This window comes from Filicampus tigris, chromosome 1 (assembly GCF_054856515.1).
Source record: "Filicampus tigris isolate MCC_2025a chromosome 1, RoL_Ftig_1.0, whole genome shotgun sequence".
NCBI classification, from domain to species: domain Eukaryota; kingdom Metazoa; phylum Chordata; class Actinopteri; order Syngnathiformes; family Syngnathidae; genus Filicampus; species Filicampus tigris.
This window is the reverse complement of record NC_141217.1, coordinates 19,676,088-19,690,592: the sequence shown is the minus strand read 5'-3', so window position 1 is coordinate 19,690,592 and position 14,505 is coordinate 19,676,088. Positions and strand designations below refer to the sequence as shown.

The 14,505-nt window shown below is 43.7% G+C and overlaps 1 protein-coding gene across 1 annotated transcript; it reads left to right on the top strand.

Annotated features, from left to right (window-relative positions):
- Positions 1–1,105: 1,105 nt before the first annotated feature.
- On the top strand, positions 1,106–13,886 carry asxl1 (ASXL transcriptional regulator 1). Its single transcript, XM_086025212.1, has 12 exons — positions 1,106–1,524; positions 3,974–4,056; positions 4,485–4,487; positions 4,773–4,890; positions 7,795–7,972; positions 8,162–8,328; positions 8,525–8,609; positions 8,781–8,947; positions 9,284–9,380; positions 9,731–9,836; positions 9,998–10,949; positions 11,041–13,886. Exons 1-12 carry the CDS (start codon positions 1,468–1,470, stop codon positions 13,534–13,536), a joined length of 4,509 nt encoding a protein of 1,502 aa, XP_085881338.1. The 5' UTR covers positions 1,106–1,467; the 3' UTR covers positions 13,537–13,886.
- Positions 13,887–14,505: the final 619 nt, after the last annotated feature.

Sequence of the window (14,505 nt, the reverse complement as noted above, 5' to 3'; positions counted from 1 at the left end):
GTTAAAATTATAGACATTGTCTGTACAGGTCGAAGATAATTTGCAGCGTCAGTTCTTCTCCCATTACGCTCTGCTTTTCTGCATTTTGATTTCAAGGTCATTATCATCATAGTGCACCTCCATTATGTTTCAGGTCGTCTTCAGGTCGTATCTCACAGAGCGACGATTGCTGGTGAAGGTTTCTCAGCTTTTCTGATGAAAATCAGTCATTAGCGACAATTTTGAGATATGCAAAGGAGTTAGAACCACACAATACAAATTCTTTACACTGAAGAAATTCTTTAAAAATCTCAGCATCTCCCCAGTCTTTTTTGCTAATGCAGATCTGCTCATTAAATTAAAATTTGTTGGTGCTCGCTCAAACAGCTTGCCAGACTTCACACGATGCATGTGCAATCCCCACAAACAGTGCTAACGTCACACAAACTGAGTTACCGTTCAGTCCGTGCGACAATGCGACAATTAATCATTTGCTCTGATTCAAATCTGAAAATTCTGATTTTGCGTCTGCTTTTTTACAGCAAATTTGCATTCCTATTCGGGTCACCACTGATTTGTCCACAGCCCATGTATACATTACTGTATATACTGGAAAGAACAAAACATTCATACTACCATTTTGGGATGTAGGAAAATGTAAGTAGTTTGTGACCTACAGAAGCTCCTAAGAAGTTTTGCCATTTTAAATTTATGCGTTTGACCGTTTGTCCTGTTCAGTAAAAGTACAATTATGGCTCTCCTTGTACACATCCGGCCATTAAAATACCTTAATTGCTCAGTTTACTTGAATGGTTGACGTAGCTGAAAAAAAAAAAAAAAAAAAAAAAAAAAATATATATATATATATATATATATATATATATATATATATATATATATATATACAGTATACAGTTATATATATATATACATATATATTTATACAGCCTGGCCATATATATATATATAATTCTATGTTTTTCTTTGAATGTTTTAAAGCACTTTGAGTTGCATTTTTATGTATGAAAAGTGCTATATAAATAAAATGTGATTGATGATTGATTGATATATATCCAGGCTGTATAAATAGACATGAACACATGAGATCTAGTACGTATTTGGGGGCTTTTCGTTGCAGGCCTTTGGCGCTGCTGACCTTTGACCTGGTAGTAGCGTTCCTGCAAGGCTTGTTGCGCTGCAGCACCGCACAGACACAGACAGCCTTCCTTGCCCACAATCACGCTGCACCGCCGCTATGTGTTTTGCGCTTATTTAGTAACACCCACCGACGTATTTTCCACACTAGCGACATACACTCGGACGTGGTAGGCGTCGTAAAGGGCCGACAGCACGAGAAGCACTCGTATTGTTTTAGGGGTCCACACAGCCAACCGAGAACATCGTAGCCGCCGTGTTAGCTGCTAGCTAAACCGACACCGTCTTCTTCTTCAGAGCGCTTTGTAGGCACGGCAGGCCAGTGCGGAGGAAATGAAGGACAAACAAAAGAGAAAGAAGGAGCGGACCTGGGCTGAGGCGGCTCGCATGGTAAGCCATCAATTTTGAGCTTTTTGGTGGCTCTAGGGGAGTTGCTTTCGGATTTGTTTCAGGTGACTGCGTCGCGGTTAATTTTGGACGTTCCCGACTACACAAGCTGGACCGACATCAAAGCTAGCCGCTGGTGTAGCATTGCTAACTCGGTTTAACTGTCTGGCTGTGTTTTGGTTAAATATCCCTTAACGGACACCTATTTTCGTTGATTGTAGGGATCAAAGGCCAGCAAAGCAAGATGGCATTTTACCCACCTTGCTAACGATAACCAGCACGCTAAATGTTGCCTGTTATGTTTAGAGCTCTTTGTTTGCTAGGCTGCCTGCTAGCCACTTAGCATCTCGTTAACCCGAGTTATGAAGACACAACATGATCGTACGCCACACGAGAGCACTAAGAGACCATTAAAGACTTAGAAGTTAAAGCGCGTTTTATGTATTATAAAAACACCCACATCCCTACGTCGTGTTCAAAGCTAACGGTTAACGGATGTGTTGTCCTGCAGCCACACATTAATGGTGCAAGCTTTATAATGTACACTGCTTAATATAAACGAGCAAAACCTCAGTTAAAAGCTCTAATCAATTTCTCAGCAAACATAAGTACAATTTTCAGAATTTAAAACCCCTTTACCCATGGTCGAATTCATGTTAATTACACATTTGGTTGTGCGTGTGTGTGAGGCAATGACCCACTTTAGTGGAGTATTTTGCTGGATGGGGTGGCAGAGAATGATTCTGAAAGAAAGGTTTTCTGACAAATCCTTCGGGGTGTACTTTTTAATGTTGAACACCGTACTAGCTTATTAACGTACAGTCTTACAGACGGGCTTTGCTGGTGTTAAAACAAGTAACTAAAATTATACTCAAAGCATTACCGTTTAACTGATTGCAGAGGTGTAGCATTGGAAATGTTTTTTTTTTAAAATAAATATACTTCATTAATACCAACAACAAGACTACAACTTTCAACCCAGATGTTTTATCCTAACTATACACTCACAAGTTGTATTATTATTACACTAACGGAATATTAATCAGAATACTGTGTTTATGACTTCACTTTTTCACTTTAATACATTGCCATGGTATCTGCTCAGGACTTGGTATCAGCAGATCCTCAAAATCAGGTGACTCAGATTCTGGTGACAAAAATTGTGATTGAAACATCCCCACAAAAAAATATAAAATAAACGCTCAATATACGTTTTCCACTAAAACAGGGGGGAATTATTATATTACAAAATTAGGAAAAATAATCAGAATATGCGATTCCACGGGTGACAAACTGCGAGTATGCGGTGGTACACTGTTATTGTATAAGGCATCTTACTCTTTAGAATGTTACATTGAATACCTGCCTATTAGCTGGTCACTGTTCAAATTTTTTTCATGTGGAACCAATCGTCTGTAACCAATTTTTTGGTCTTTCTGTAATACCCTAAAATCCTGTCAAAGCCCTGGCTCATAGGAATGTCATAATTAGTGTCAAGGAAATAAATTAAAGAAGTGTATCTCAACTTTTTGAAGGCCTCTTTACGTTGGAGAGATTCTAAGTTTAGTGTAAATTGTCAGTGGAAATACTGGACTGTCTTTGCCACGTTTGCATTTACAGTGCGGATTGGCTATTAAAAAACTCAAGTTATCAATGACGGGGGTCTCATTTATTAGTATTATTGGTGGTTGCATAGGCAACACACCTGCTCATTTCATATATATTTTTTAATCAAATAATCTGTAAAGCCTGGTTCACACGGCAGGATAATTGTCCCCATTTTAGTCCTGAATCTCCCCTCCCGACAATCGTAGGTCGGGGCCGACTCTAGCAGATAATCCTGCTGTGTGTGGTGTGCTCAGCCTGATTTTAGCCGCTCAGAAGGACGTCCGACCGCAAATTGGGGATATTCAACATGTTGTGTTTTTTATATGCCCGATTTCGCACCATGTGCTGTGCTCCGCGCCATCAGCGACCCGAGACTCCTTCTGCCTTTTCAACCGCCATGTTTGATCACTCCGAATTCGTTTAAACTCAAGCAATTTTGCAAATATTCTGTGAATGAATGTGGTCCGTATGTGATGTTGATCTTGCCGTGTGGCTGCACACCACAGGGTACGTTCAAAACTGTTAATATGCGTGATTTTCTCTAGTCGCGTGTGGGGTTGGTCAGAGTATGGAAGTTGGCCGATAATTTTAAAATCCTGCCATGTGAACCAGCCTTAAGATGTTTTTTTTTTAAGGTTAATGTGAGGTGATATTACAGTTTTGTCATAATTTGTGGTACAGCCACAATATAAACTATTAATATAAACCATTAGAAGCATTTGGTAGATTGTCATTTACATGTTTTTTGTTTTTATGGTTATTTGGCGGCAGGGCACAGTCCCCATTCTTATGTACCATAGTTTTCAGAGGGTGTTTATGTTGGCCCCCTTTATTTTTTTTGTAGGTGCTGGAGAACTTCTCAGATGCTCCAATGACCCCGAAACAAATTCTTCATGTCATCCAGACCAAGGGGCTGAAGGAAATGCGGTCAGACAAACAAACACACATGCACTGAAATTTTGTTACTTCACCTGGCCGGTTAAATTAAGACAGTAATATTTTTACTTACTGTAATATTTTACATGTTCCACTCAGTGTATGTACATTATCTCAATTATATATAATATCTAAATATTTGTCCTATTTGTTGAAACTGTAGTCTGTGGACAGTTTTATGGTTTTGCATATCGTCGCTGTCCTGTGAAAAACACGTATGTCCAATTTTGGAATTTAAAAAAATGTTCACATTAATGCGAGGTGTGTAATGCGCAAACACCATTCACGTAAAAATAAGAAAAGTGAAAAAATTGGGCATATGACGATATGCTATGATAGCATTTCTGCCAATGTGGTTTTAATTCAATGTTTCTTTTTCATATCTATGGACTCTTTTCACCCGCTGATGGACTGAACAGAAGGTATGTATCAGCAAAGTGTATAAATCTATGATCATATGTGTTGGAAAAGACATTTTGTGTTCTGCAAAGCCGTTTCAACACCTATGGTGACACAAAGACGTCAAACTAAACATTACAACATTTTTTCTGTTCCAGAAACAAAACAAAATTTGCATCCCTGTTACAAAACTTTGTCAACAAAATAAAATTTCTGAAGTGCTGATCCTCATTATGGGCATGTGTGATATGGAGCCGATCCCAGCTGGCTTTGTGATACAAGTTTGTCTTGTGTATGTTTCTACACAGTGGCACTGCACCTTTGGCCTGCCTGGTGACAATGCTTCACTCCCAGGTGAGGGGAGATCGGGTCAAGAACAGCATCTTCTTTAAGTTGCCAGGACGGATGAGCCTATTCACTCTAAAGGTATGTAAACGCCACCTCCTCCCACTTTTTAAAAATTGTTTCGGACTATGAGTCGCACTCTTTTTGTTTGGCTGCTCCTGCGACTTAGGCTAGGTTCATACCTCAGGACAAAGTGATCAATTTGGATGTTTTCGTAAAATCAGATTTAATTTTTTGGTGAGTGTGTGTAAGCGTTCACGTTACATTATAAATGCGACCTCGGTCTGTCTGATGTGTGAACATGCATTGCCAAAGTGACCTGCATGCGCAGAAGAAGAGACGACATCACTCAAGATGTAGTGTTTACCGAAGTAAATGTGGTCCAGCGTGTCGGGGCATTTCTACAGTGAAGCGATTCGGTAGGAGGTACAAATACGTTTTTTGGGCATTTCGGGGGTAATGATGAGGTGAGACTTTTCGATCTCATTTCATGGAGACATCACTGCCGCGCGAAAAAAATTAACTGATCTTCGTGGCTGAATTACAACTATCACCATATATGTCCACTTTATGCTTCTTGTTTCAAGTGGGATTGAATTTGAAAAATATAAAGTCAATACTGTTATTCAAAGCAACTTTGCAGATTCGATCCCCCTGCTGCCAGCACTCTCCTTCTGCCCACATGGAGCGCATTTTGGGCTCCAGATGACGTCAATGTCGCGATATATGCGTCTTGGTCGTTCAGACTGCGGTCGCATTGCAAAAAATCCGATCCATACCCGATCAAGGACCACATATGAAAGTGGCCCAGGTTGCATTTCAAAAAATCGTAATTGAGCGGTTCTGTCTGTCATTAAAAAAAAAATTAGATAAAGGTTGCATGTGGGCAAAAAAATCCGATCTGGGTCGCATTTGCCTGCGGTGTGAACCTAGCCTTATACTTGGGTGTGAGTTGTATATATTAAAACTAGAGCTTGGACAAATCCCTGTTCCCTAATCATGATGGCGACAGTGAACGAGTTCGCATGAGATACTAGCGATTCACACATTAGTTACCATGACCACTACTACTTCCATTTCTTATATCTCAGGGGGCGGTCATTTTGTCACTTCTGTCGACTGAAAATGACATCACAGATAATCAGGGCTCAGATAATGACCAATCATGGCTCAGCTTCAGAAAACAGGTGAGCTGTGATTGATGGTTACCTGAGCCCTGAGCAGTTGTGATGTCATTCTCAGTGGACAGAAGTGACAAAATGGCCGCCCACCTGAGATGGCTAAAAACGGGTGATTAACTCTTATTACACAAATGCAGTTACTAATCAGAATGTCTTGTTTCAGCTAGCGGGCCTGCATAGAACATTTTCTTGGAAAAAATATGTTTGGGTTGACTTTCCCTTTAACAATAATGGGAGCACTGGGTTAGTGCAGTTCCTGACGGAAATGTTGCGGTTAACTCATTCACTGCCAGACATTTTTTTCAGACACTCTTTTACCCTAACGTTTGAAGAAAAAAAAATCCAAAATATATAAACATTCCTGGGATTGAATGGCTGGACTGTGAAAAGACAAGTACATTTGGCAATGGCAGTGAATGAGTTAATATAACGTTATCATGCCATGCCAAGAAAAGCTAAAACAGAAACTCAGGGGACGGGAAAAGGAGCAAGCTTTGAAGACCAAGCATAATTGGAACTTGTGGATGCTTGTTGTTTCCGATCCACTTGCCCATGTGCAAGAATAACAGATTTTGTACAGAATTGAGTGTTAAAGCCTCTGGCAGACGCTGAGCGAGGAGCCTACAGAGCTTTCATTCATATCATCAGTAAGCGAAGGAAATCGTGAATTGAGAGTGCACCATCCTTCTTTCCTAAAATCTGTATATAATCTCTCTCCCTTTCTTGGTTTACACCAACGGAGTGGTGTTTTTTATGCCATTCTAGGGAACATGTAACATCCTGGTTTTGCACCACACAAAAAAGACTCGTTGGATCAGGAGTCTCTTTTTTCTTTCTTTTTTTACGAGCTAGTACGAATTGTGGCCTCAATGTACTGTTCTTCGTTGACAGGAGTGGCACTTGATGTCTTCTGCTGATGTGTTATGCATTGAGACATACTCTTCTACATACCCCCTTGGTTGTAACAGGTTGTGATTTGTATGATTTCTATCAGCTTGAACCCGTCGGGCCATTCCCCTCTGACCTCTGCCATCAGTGAGGCATTTTCAACTCGAGGACTGCTATTTACTGGTTATTTTCTATCTTAATGTAGCCCTAGAAGCGGTTGCCTGTGAAAATTCCAGTAAATCAACAGCCCATCTGGCACTAACAATCATGCCACATTCAAAGTCACACAAATCACCTTTTTAACTTAGTCACTTTCAGATTGTCCTGATCACGTCTACATCCCTAAATGCATTAAGCTGCTGCCATATAAATGACTGATTTCATACTTGTTTTAACCAGCAGCTGAATTTGTGGTACTGATAGTACACAAAGTGTACATTTGGTTGTGTTCTGTATAATAGTGTTTTTAAAAAGTGAGTAAATCTCAAAATTCCTCTAATAGTTTTAATTCTTAGACATGAAAAATTGAAAATGCATTGGAAGTGCACATTCTACTCCAAACTTAAAAACAATAATACATTATTGTATACTATACTGTTGCTTAGGCGGTTAAAATAAAATGGCCACATTCCCACAAGAGGAACATTATAGAAGGGTCAACCCAAATTTTGGATCTTAATCTTGATTTAACAACATATAAATGAATAAGTTTGATTTTAAAAATGTTTTAATTTGTAATGGAATGTGCAGAATTACCAATTAAGCTGTACGGAAATACATGTACAATGAGGATTTGACCTTTCCTCGCTTTGAAAACACTGTAGTTATCGATGGTGTCTATATGTGTGATGTCTGTTCACACGCAGGTGATTCACTTTCACTTTACTCTTTTTTTTTTTTTCTATCTGATCTGTAGAAGAATGCACTGCAATGGACAAAGACGTCAGAGTCCGAAACACCGTCAGAGCTGGTGAGCAGCGCTGTTACCCCGACCTCCAGCAACACCCCCCTCACAGAGAGTGCAGCAGTTGGCCCCATTGAGACAACTGAGCAGGAGAGCGGCAACTCAACTGACACCGCCGCCTCCAATTTGGGTAACATTACACGGGAATCACACGTTTAGACAATTGAATTAAGGCTAGCAACTGAGTTATCGGGCTACAGATAGCAGCAAGCAGGTTTTATTTGGAAATGGCAAATACTGGATGTGCTGGCACTAAGCATCTTCTGTATCTGGTTTTGCCAAATGGTACAGTAATTCTTCTCTTTCTCTTATCTTACAGCCTTGGCCGATGAAACTTCCTCCAATGTTACCGGCTCCACAGAGACGCAATCTACCAGCCAGCCTCAGACCCGTCTCAGCAGAGCAGCAGGATTGCAGGGGCGGACTGACACTCAGCAGGTCCAACATGTTCAGCACACGCAGACCAGACTGAGCCGGTCCCGACAGGTCAGGATCATTCACCGAGAGAGGCTGCCCTATTTGAGTGGCCATAGTAACAATTTCATATGTCCGTTTGTATGGACTTGAACCTCCGATGGTCAGAAAGATGCAAAACACTTTAAACGTGTAATTTCCCCTTCTTGTGTCCAACCCATTACCATCATCATCATCATCATCTTCATCATCATCATCGCTGCTACAGTCAGGGCGGCAGCGGAAGAAAGCAGTCATGATGCCACGTGTTGTTCTCACTCCTCTTAAAGTCAATGGAGAGCATGTGCCCTCGGGTAAGCCTTACTCTTTCCTTGGAATAGTAATACTCAGGTCATTTTCATCTCGCTGACCTTACGCCGTTCATAATAATGTACATAAATAATAGCACTAGATTGAAAGTGGTAAAGTTTGTGTGAGCTCTCGTAACGATGGGGAGTTTTTAAGTGAGGCTTTGCCGTTTTTAGGACCGATGAAGAGAAGCCGGGGAGGGGTGGATGTGGACTTTGAAACACCAGGCTCTATTCTTGTTAACACCAACATCAGGGCTCTCATTAATGTGAGAACCTTCTCAGCATTCCCAGCCCAGTCCCAGCAACAGCTACTCCAGCTTCTGCCGGAAGTGGACCGCCAGGTAACCAGTGCCCTTCTTAAGACTACCTTATTTCCCTATTAGTCATTCAGAACTAGGGATGAACGTTCAAACAATTTGGTTGACCAATTATTTGCCTTTCCCTTCTTAAAACTGACATGCCTACTTAACATTACCTGTTCTACATTAGTGGACAACAAATCAAGCACATTATGCCCGACCTTCGTCAGGTATGAGAAGTCGGTATGTTTAGGTGTTAAAGCTCTGGCAGCAATCAAATCGTTTCATCCGGACAACAATGTAATTTAAGACTCTAGTTTTATTCTTATTTTATGCTCGAGACTTATTCTTCATTTGTCAATATTTTTTTGTATGAAGATTGGACCAGATGGAATGGCCAGACTGAGCAGTTCAGCCCTCAACAATGAGTTCTTTACACATGCCTCCCAAAGCTGGAAAGAGAGGTTAGCTGAAGGTAAGTAGTATTGCCATGCTTAATGTCCTGGAATGAATTATACTTCACAAAATGAACTTTTCCTCTTTTTGTGTGCCTATATTTGAGCATTGGTAAAGCTTTTACCTTACCTAGGTGAAATCCTGGGAACATCCTAACCTTGTCATCAAAGCACACGAATAATCTGCAAAGAATAAGGGCTGACAAAATAATAGAAGTTTATGGTTGACAGCACTGGTTATTAACATGGTCCCGAAATAGTACAAATGCTGCCTTGTGTGAAGTTCTGCTGATTGAAGTTCATACCAAAAATAGTATGCCGTTTGTCACACAATTCCAAGATGCTTCATTCATGTTCTATATCTTTGTAGGAGAGTTCACTCATGAGATGCAGGTGCGATTCCGTCAGGAAATGGAGAAGGAGAAGAAAGTTGAGGCATGGAAGGAAAAGTTTTTTGAGGAGTACCATGGACAGAAGTAAGAACCACATTAGTCCTAATAGACTTCAATTTGACTGCATGCATTCATTTTAACTTTGTACTTATCTTGTGTAACCAACATGAATCACTGTTGCCTTGCCACTGTGGGAATATTTCGAACTGTACTTTCATATTATAATGCTGGATGTGTGCCTGCAGGTCTGGTCTGACAAGAGAGGAATCCCTCAAGCTCACAATGGGTGATGCGAGTGAAGTTGCAGCAAGCGTCCTGGACAGTGACAGCGTCTCCGTGGTGTCAACCGGTGCACCCAAAAGACGCAGTGTGGGTCGGCGGAGGAGAGATGGTAGGATGAGGAGACGCACCCGAGCTGATCTGCGTCGCAGGGCCCGTCGGACCCTCTGCAAAACCAGCTCTCCAGTTCTGCAGTCCGCAGAAGCTGCTGAGGATGTTGCTTCTCTGGAAACCTCCACAGTCTCTATTGGTTCTCCCATGTCAGAAAGTACAGTTATTCAAGGGGAGGTTGTGCTACAGGCTGAATGTGATGAGGAGGTCCCACCAGACGACGTATCCATTGAGCCAAAGACCCCCATACCTGAACCAGTCCTACTGCCAGCCCCAACACCAACTCCAATTCCCAGCCCAGCGTCCACCAGTGACGACAAAGAACCAAACATTTCAGGCTGTCTGCTCCCCGAAGAGGTTGCACCTGTATTAGCTTCCACCTCATCCCCGTCGTCATCCTCTTCTTCATCTGATTCGTCACCTTCGTCCTCACCTTCCTCAGCTTCTGATCAACAGGGAGCATTTACCACTGGCCTGGACTCTTCATCCTCCTCTTCAGTGTCGTCTGGTGCCGCGGTCACTACGGATCACCTGGACGACACTGCGTCGGTGGTCACCTCAGTCACAGGGGGGACTGCCACCAGCAGCCGTGAAAGCAGCCCCTCAGATAGCCCAGCAGGCACCCCTGCACCCAGCGCTCAGCACAAGGAACAGAAGAGAAGGCCCGATGAGACACGGGCCTTCTCCAGCTTCCCCGAAAAGAGGCCACGGTTGAATGACCAGCAGTCCTTTCGTACCACAATTGACAGGGTCCATTCAGAGAAACCGCAGCCGACAACGGAGGAACCCAAGGTGCCTCCAATCCGGGTAAGGGCCTGCGTCATAGCCATTAAAACCTGTCAACGTGTGCAAATACAGTTACATTATTATACTTACTTGGATTGTTTCTTTGCCACAGATTCAACTCTCCAGAATCAAACCGCCCTGGATTAAAGGGCACCCCACCTACCAGATCTGTCCCCGCATCGTGCCCCCTGGAGAGGCCTCGCGGAGGTCGGGGACGGGGGGCGCGCGGACGCTCGCAGACATCAAAGCCCGCGCGCAGCAAGCCCGCGCCCAGCGGGAAGCCGCTGCTGCTGTTGCAGCCTCTGCCGACGGGCCAGGGCCGAACAGGGTCCGGCTGCGGCCTGCTGCTGGGTTACCGGATAGCAACAGTGGACAGAGAGCACAAGAACATCCAGGACCGATTGAGCCAGGAGGAGGAAGTGGAAGAAGGGGAGGTGGTGGGACACAGGAGCAAGGAAAGACTTCTGAAACGAATTCGTCTGGAACACAGCTACAGCATCCCAATGTAGAAGGCAAACCCCTGCCTTCGCCATCCCCGCCTGCTACCTCAACCTCTGTGTTCTCGGAGCACCCGCCGACACCAAGCCCTCTTCAAAAAGGAGCGGGAAGGCTTCCTGTGGCAGAGGAAGGCTTCATCCAATCATCATCCAGTGTTCAAACCCCTTCTGACAGACCTGCGGGCCAACCAACAGACCTTCCCTCTCAAGAGACTAACACAGTGGCAAATTATGTCATCTCCCCGCTCGATAGGCAAAACAAGATTGCAGCGTCCGCTACATCCCCTTCAGAGAGGCTCGAGCCAGCAAGGGAAAAAAGGCCACTCGCTCCAACCTCCATCCCCGATTCTCTTCCCAGGTTTGGGGTTCAGGGTTTGGTTGTTCAGAAGCTGGTCAGAGCCGTGACGCCTGTGGAGCTTGAACACGAGAAAGAGAGAGGCTTAGGTGGTGTAATTCAACACGTTTCCCATCATGAAGATTCGCAGGACACTGACACTGACTCGGCCACAACAACAACACAACAAGCAGAAGCATCATCTCCTCATGTGGACTCCTCAGGCAGGGATGATGAGGCTGGGACGCACAGTGATTCCACAGAAACCGCTTCAGACTGTGAGAATGAGAGCCAGGTGGATGAGCAGCAGCCTGACCAAGATTGGTGTTCCCAGATGAGAGGCCACAGAAAGATGCAGGAGGCCTTTTGTAGCCCTCCTCGCAACCACCAGCCGGTCATCCAAGCCCTTGAGTCCAGTTGCCACGGTCAAACGGTCATTCAGCCTTGCTTTCCCAACGGTATGACTCATCCTTCACAAAGCCAGACCTGTTCCCAAGATCGCCCGTCTCAGAACAACATTGTTGTCAAAGTTGAACCTGTGGATGATTGCCGTAACACCAGACAGGGTTCTGCTGAAGAAGAGTATAATGGACATATTAAGCCCTCTACTTATCCTTCAAGTATTTCTGGAACCTCAAAGAAAGTGTCCACTTCCACTAGACAGGTTTCCAGTGTGGAAGCCAACAACCCTTTAGTGACACAGCTTCTACAGGGTAGCCTTCCCCTGGATAAAGTTCTACCCCCGCACTCTTCCGACAGGCTGGATATCAGTCGATCGGCAGGACCCCAGAGAAGACCCTGCAACAGGGCCGAGGCGGCAGCCCAGTTACATAACTCGGAAGGAACCGTTACCTCTCAAGTCAAGTCCCAGAAAAGCTACCCTGTGTCATGTTTAATGGAGACCCCAACTACATCACAGTATCAACCTCAGCAAGCTTCTGGAGCTGTCCCGGTCATCACCTCGCCGCCGTTCCCCACGTCCCCCTCCAGCGGCTCCTCGAGCACCTCTAACAATAGTGTTGGGACGGCAATTATCAAAGAGTCTTCTGTCTATCAGCCCTCACAAGGGGCTATTCCAGACAGGAGTCAGTCTGCTCACAAGACCATACAGAATGGTCCATCTCCACCTCACGCAGACCCTTGTCCCACAGAAGTTGTGCGTAGTCTTAAGATCAACTGGCGATCCCCCCAGTCACAGATTCCTCTTGCCAACCAACAAGAGCCAGCCCCTGCTCCCAATGTAAAGACTGAAGTTGGTTCAAAGCCGTCTTGCCAGGCAATCGCTAAGGCATCCGTTGTGGTTACCAAGAAAGAGCCTGTGAGTTCTATGGATGGATACCCCAGTGGAGGAGCGATGGAGGGACTGCTTAATATGGAAATGAATTTGTCTCGGATGGCCAAAAATGAGCTCAGCAAAGCTCCGTACTCCTCCAGTTATCACTCGTCGTCCTCCTCACTCCCCTTCCAGCTCTATGGAAAAATCTCAAAGCAGAGCGGGGGTCTAGGAGGCGTCAGCTACACCGCCAACGTATCCGTGATGGACAATAGCTTTTCCCGAAACATGACAGACGGCGTACTCCAGCTGCGGCCTCGTTTGGCCTCCAGCCAGGCCACGCTCAGCATCCAGACCTTTACTGACAGTACGGCCGAGGAGGTGTCGCTCAAGTGCTCCTGTCGCCTCAAAGCCATGATCATGTGCCAAGGCTGCGGGGCCTTCTGCCATGATGATTGCATTGGGCCCTCCAAGCTCTGTGTGTCTTGTCTGGTGGTGAGATAATATGTTGAAATGCTGCAGTTACCTTGGCAGTCTCTCGGGTCGGCTCAAATCCACACAGGAGTGGTCGGACAGGCAAGATTTGCCTTGTACATTATTACTGGGCTGTTTGTTTTTGTTGCACATTTTCAGATTTTCTTTTTAGCTGTAATTATATATTATTGATATTCTTTTTATTGACTATTAATATTATTTTGAGGCATGGTTATTTGCTAACGTTTTGGTTATCACGCCTCAAAAACATTTACCTCATCTTGTTCCACCAGTCATTATTAGGTGGCCATTGTTCTGTTGTTTCATGTTGATTGCGCAAAGAAATATTTTTTTAACCATTAAAGGAGTAAAGAACAGTATTTTGTCATTTCAAGTCGTTTAGTGTTTCACCTTTAGTTGCAGTGATAGAAAACAGTACTGTCTTAAGGCTGACAAACTTCAAAACATATGATTCAATGAAAAAAAAAAAAAAGAACTACTCAGTACCGCAGACCTCAAGTCCATCTGACTCACCACTGGATTGTGTTCCTCTCCAGTCCAGTAGGTGGCAGTAATATGCATTTCAACTGTGGTGCCGACTGGCAAAGTCTCACACTCACTTCCAACATCACTTTAGATTTACAAATGTATTTGACGGATTGTATTTGCTATGAAATTACCAACCTGGTCTCAAAAACTGGTAAACTAGTACTTTCTGACCTGGTGACTCTTAAATCTTCAGTGTTGGTTTTCCATTATGAGTAAGATCATGTTTTGATTAGTCAAATTTTGAGAATTTATGGTTACTGTCCGACGTTCTGCTCGCGTTTTAAGCAGTCAGCAAAACATGTAAAGCAAATACATTAGCACAATTATGGAAATATATAATGCATATTGAAAGTCAAACCATTTTTGGAGACGTGAAGAGACAACAGCACTTTGCGTCATACCTTGTATTTTAATCAACAATTTTAAGTACCGACTATGAAATAAGCATAC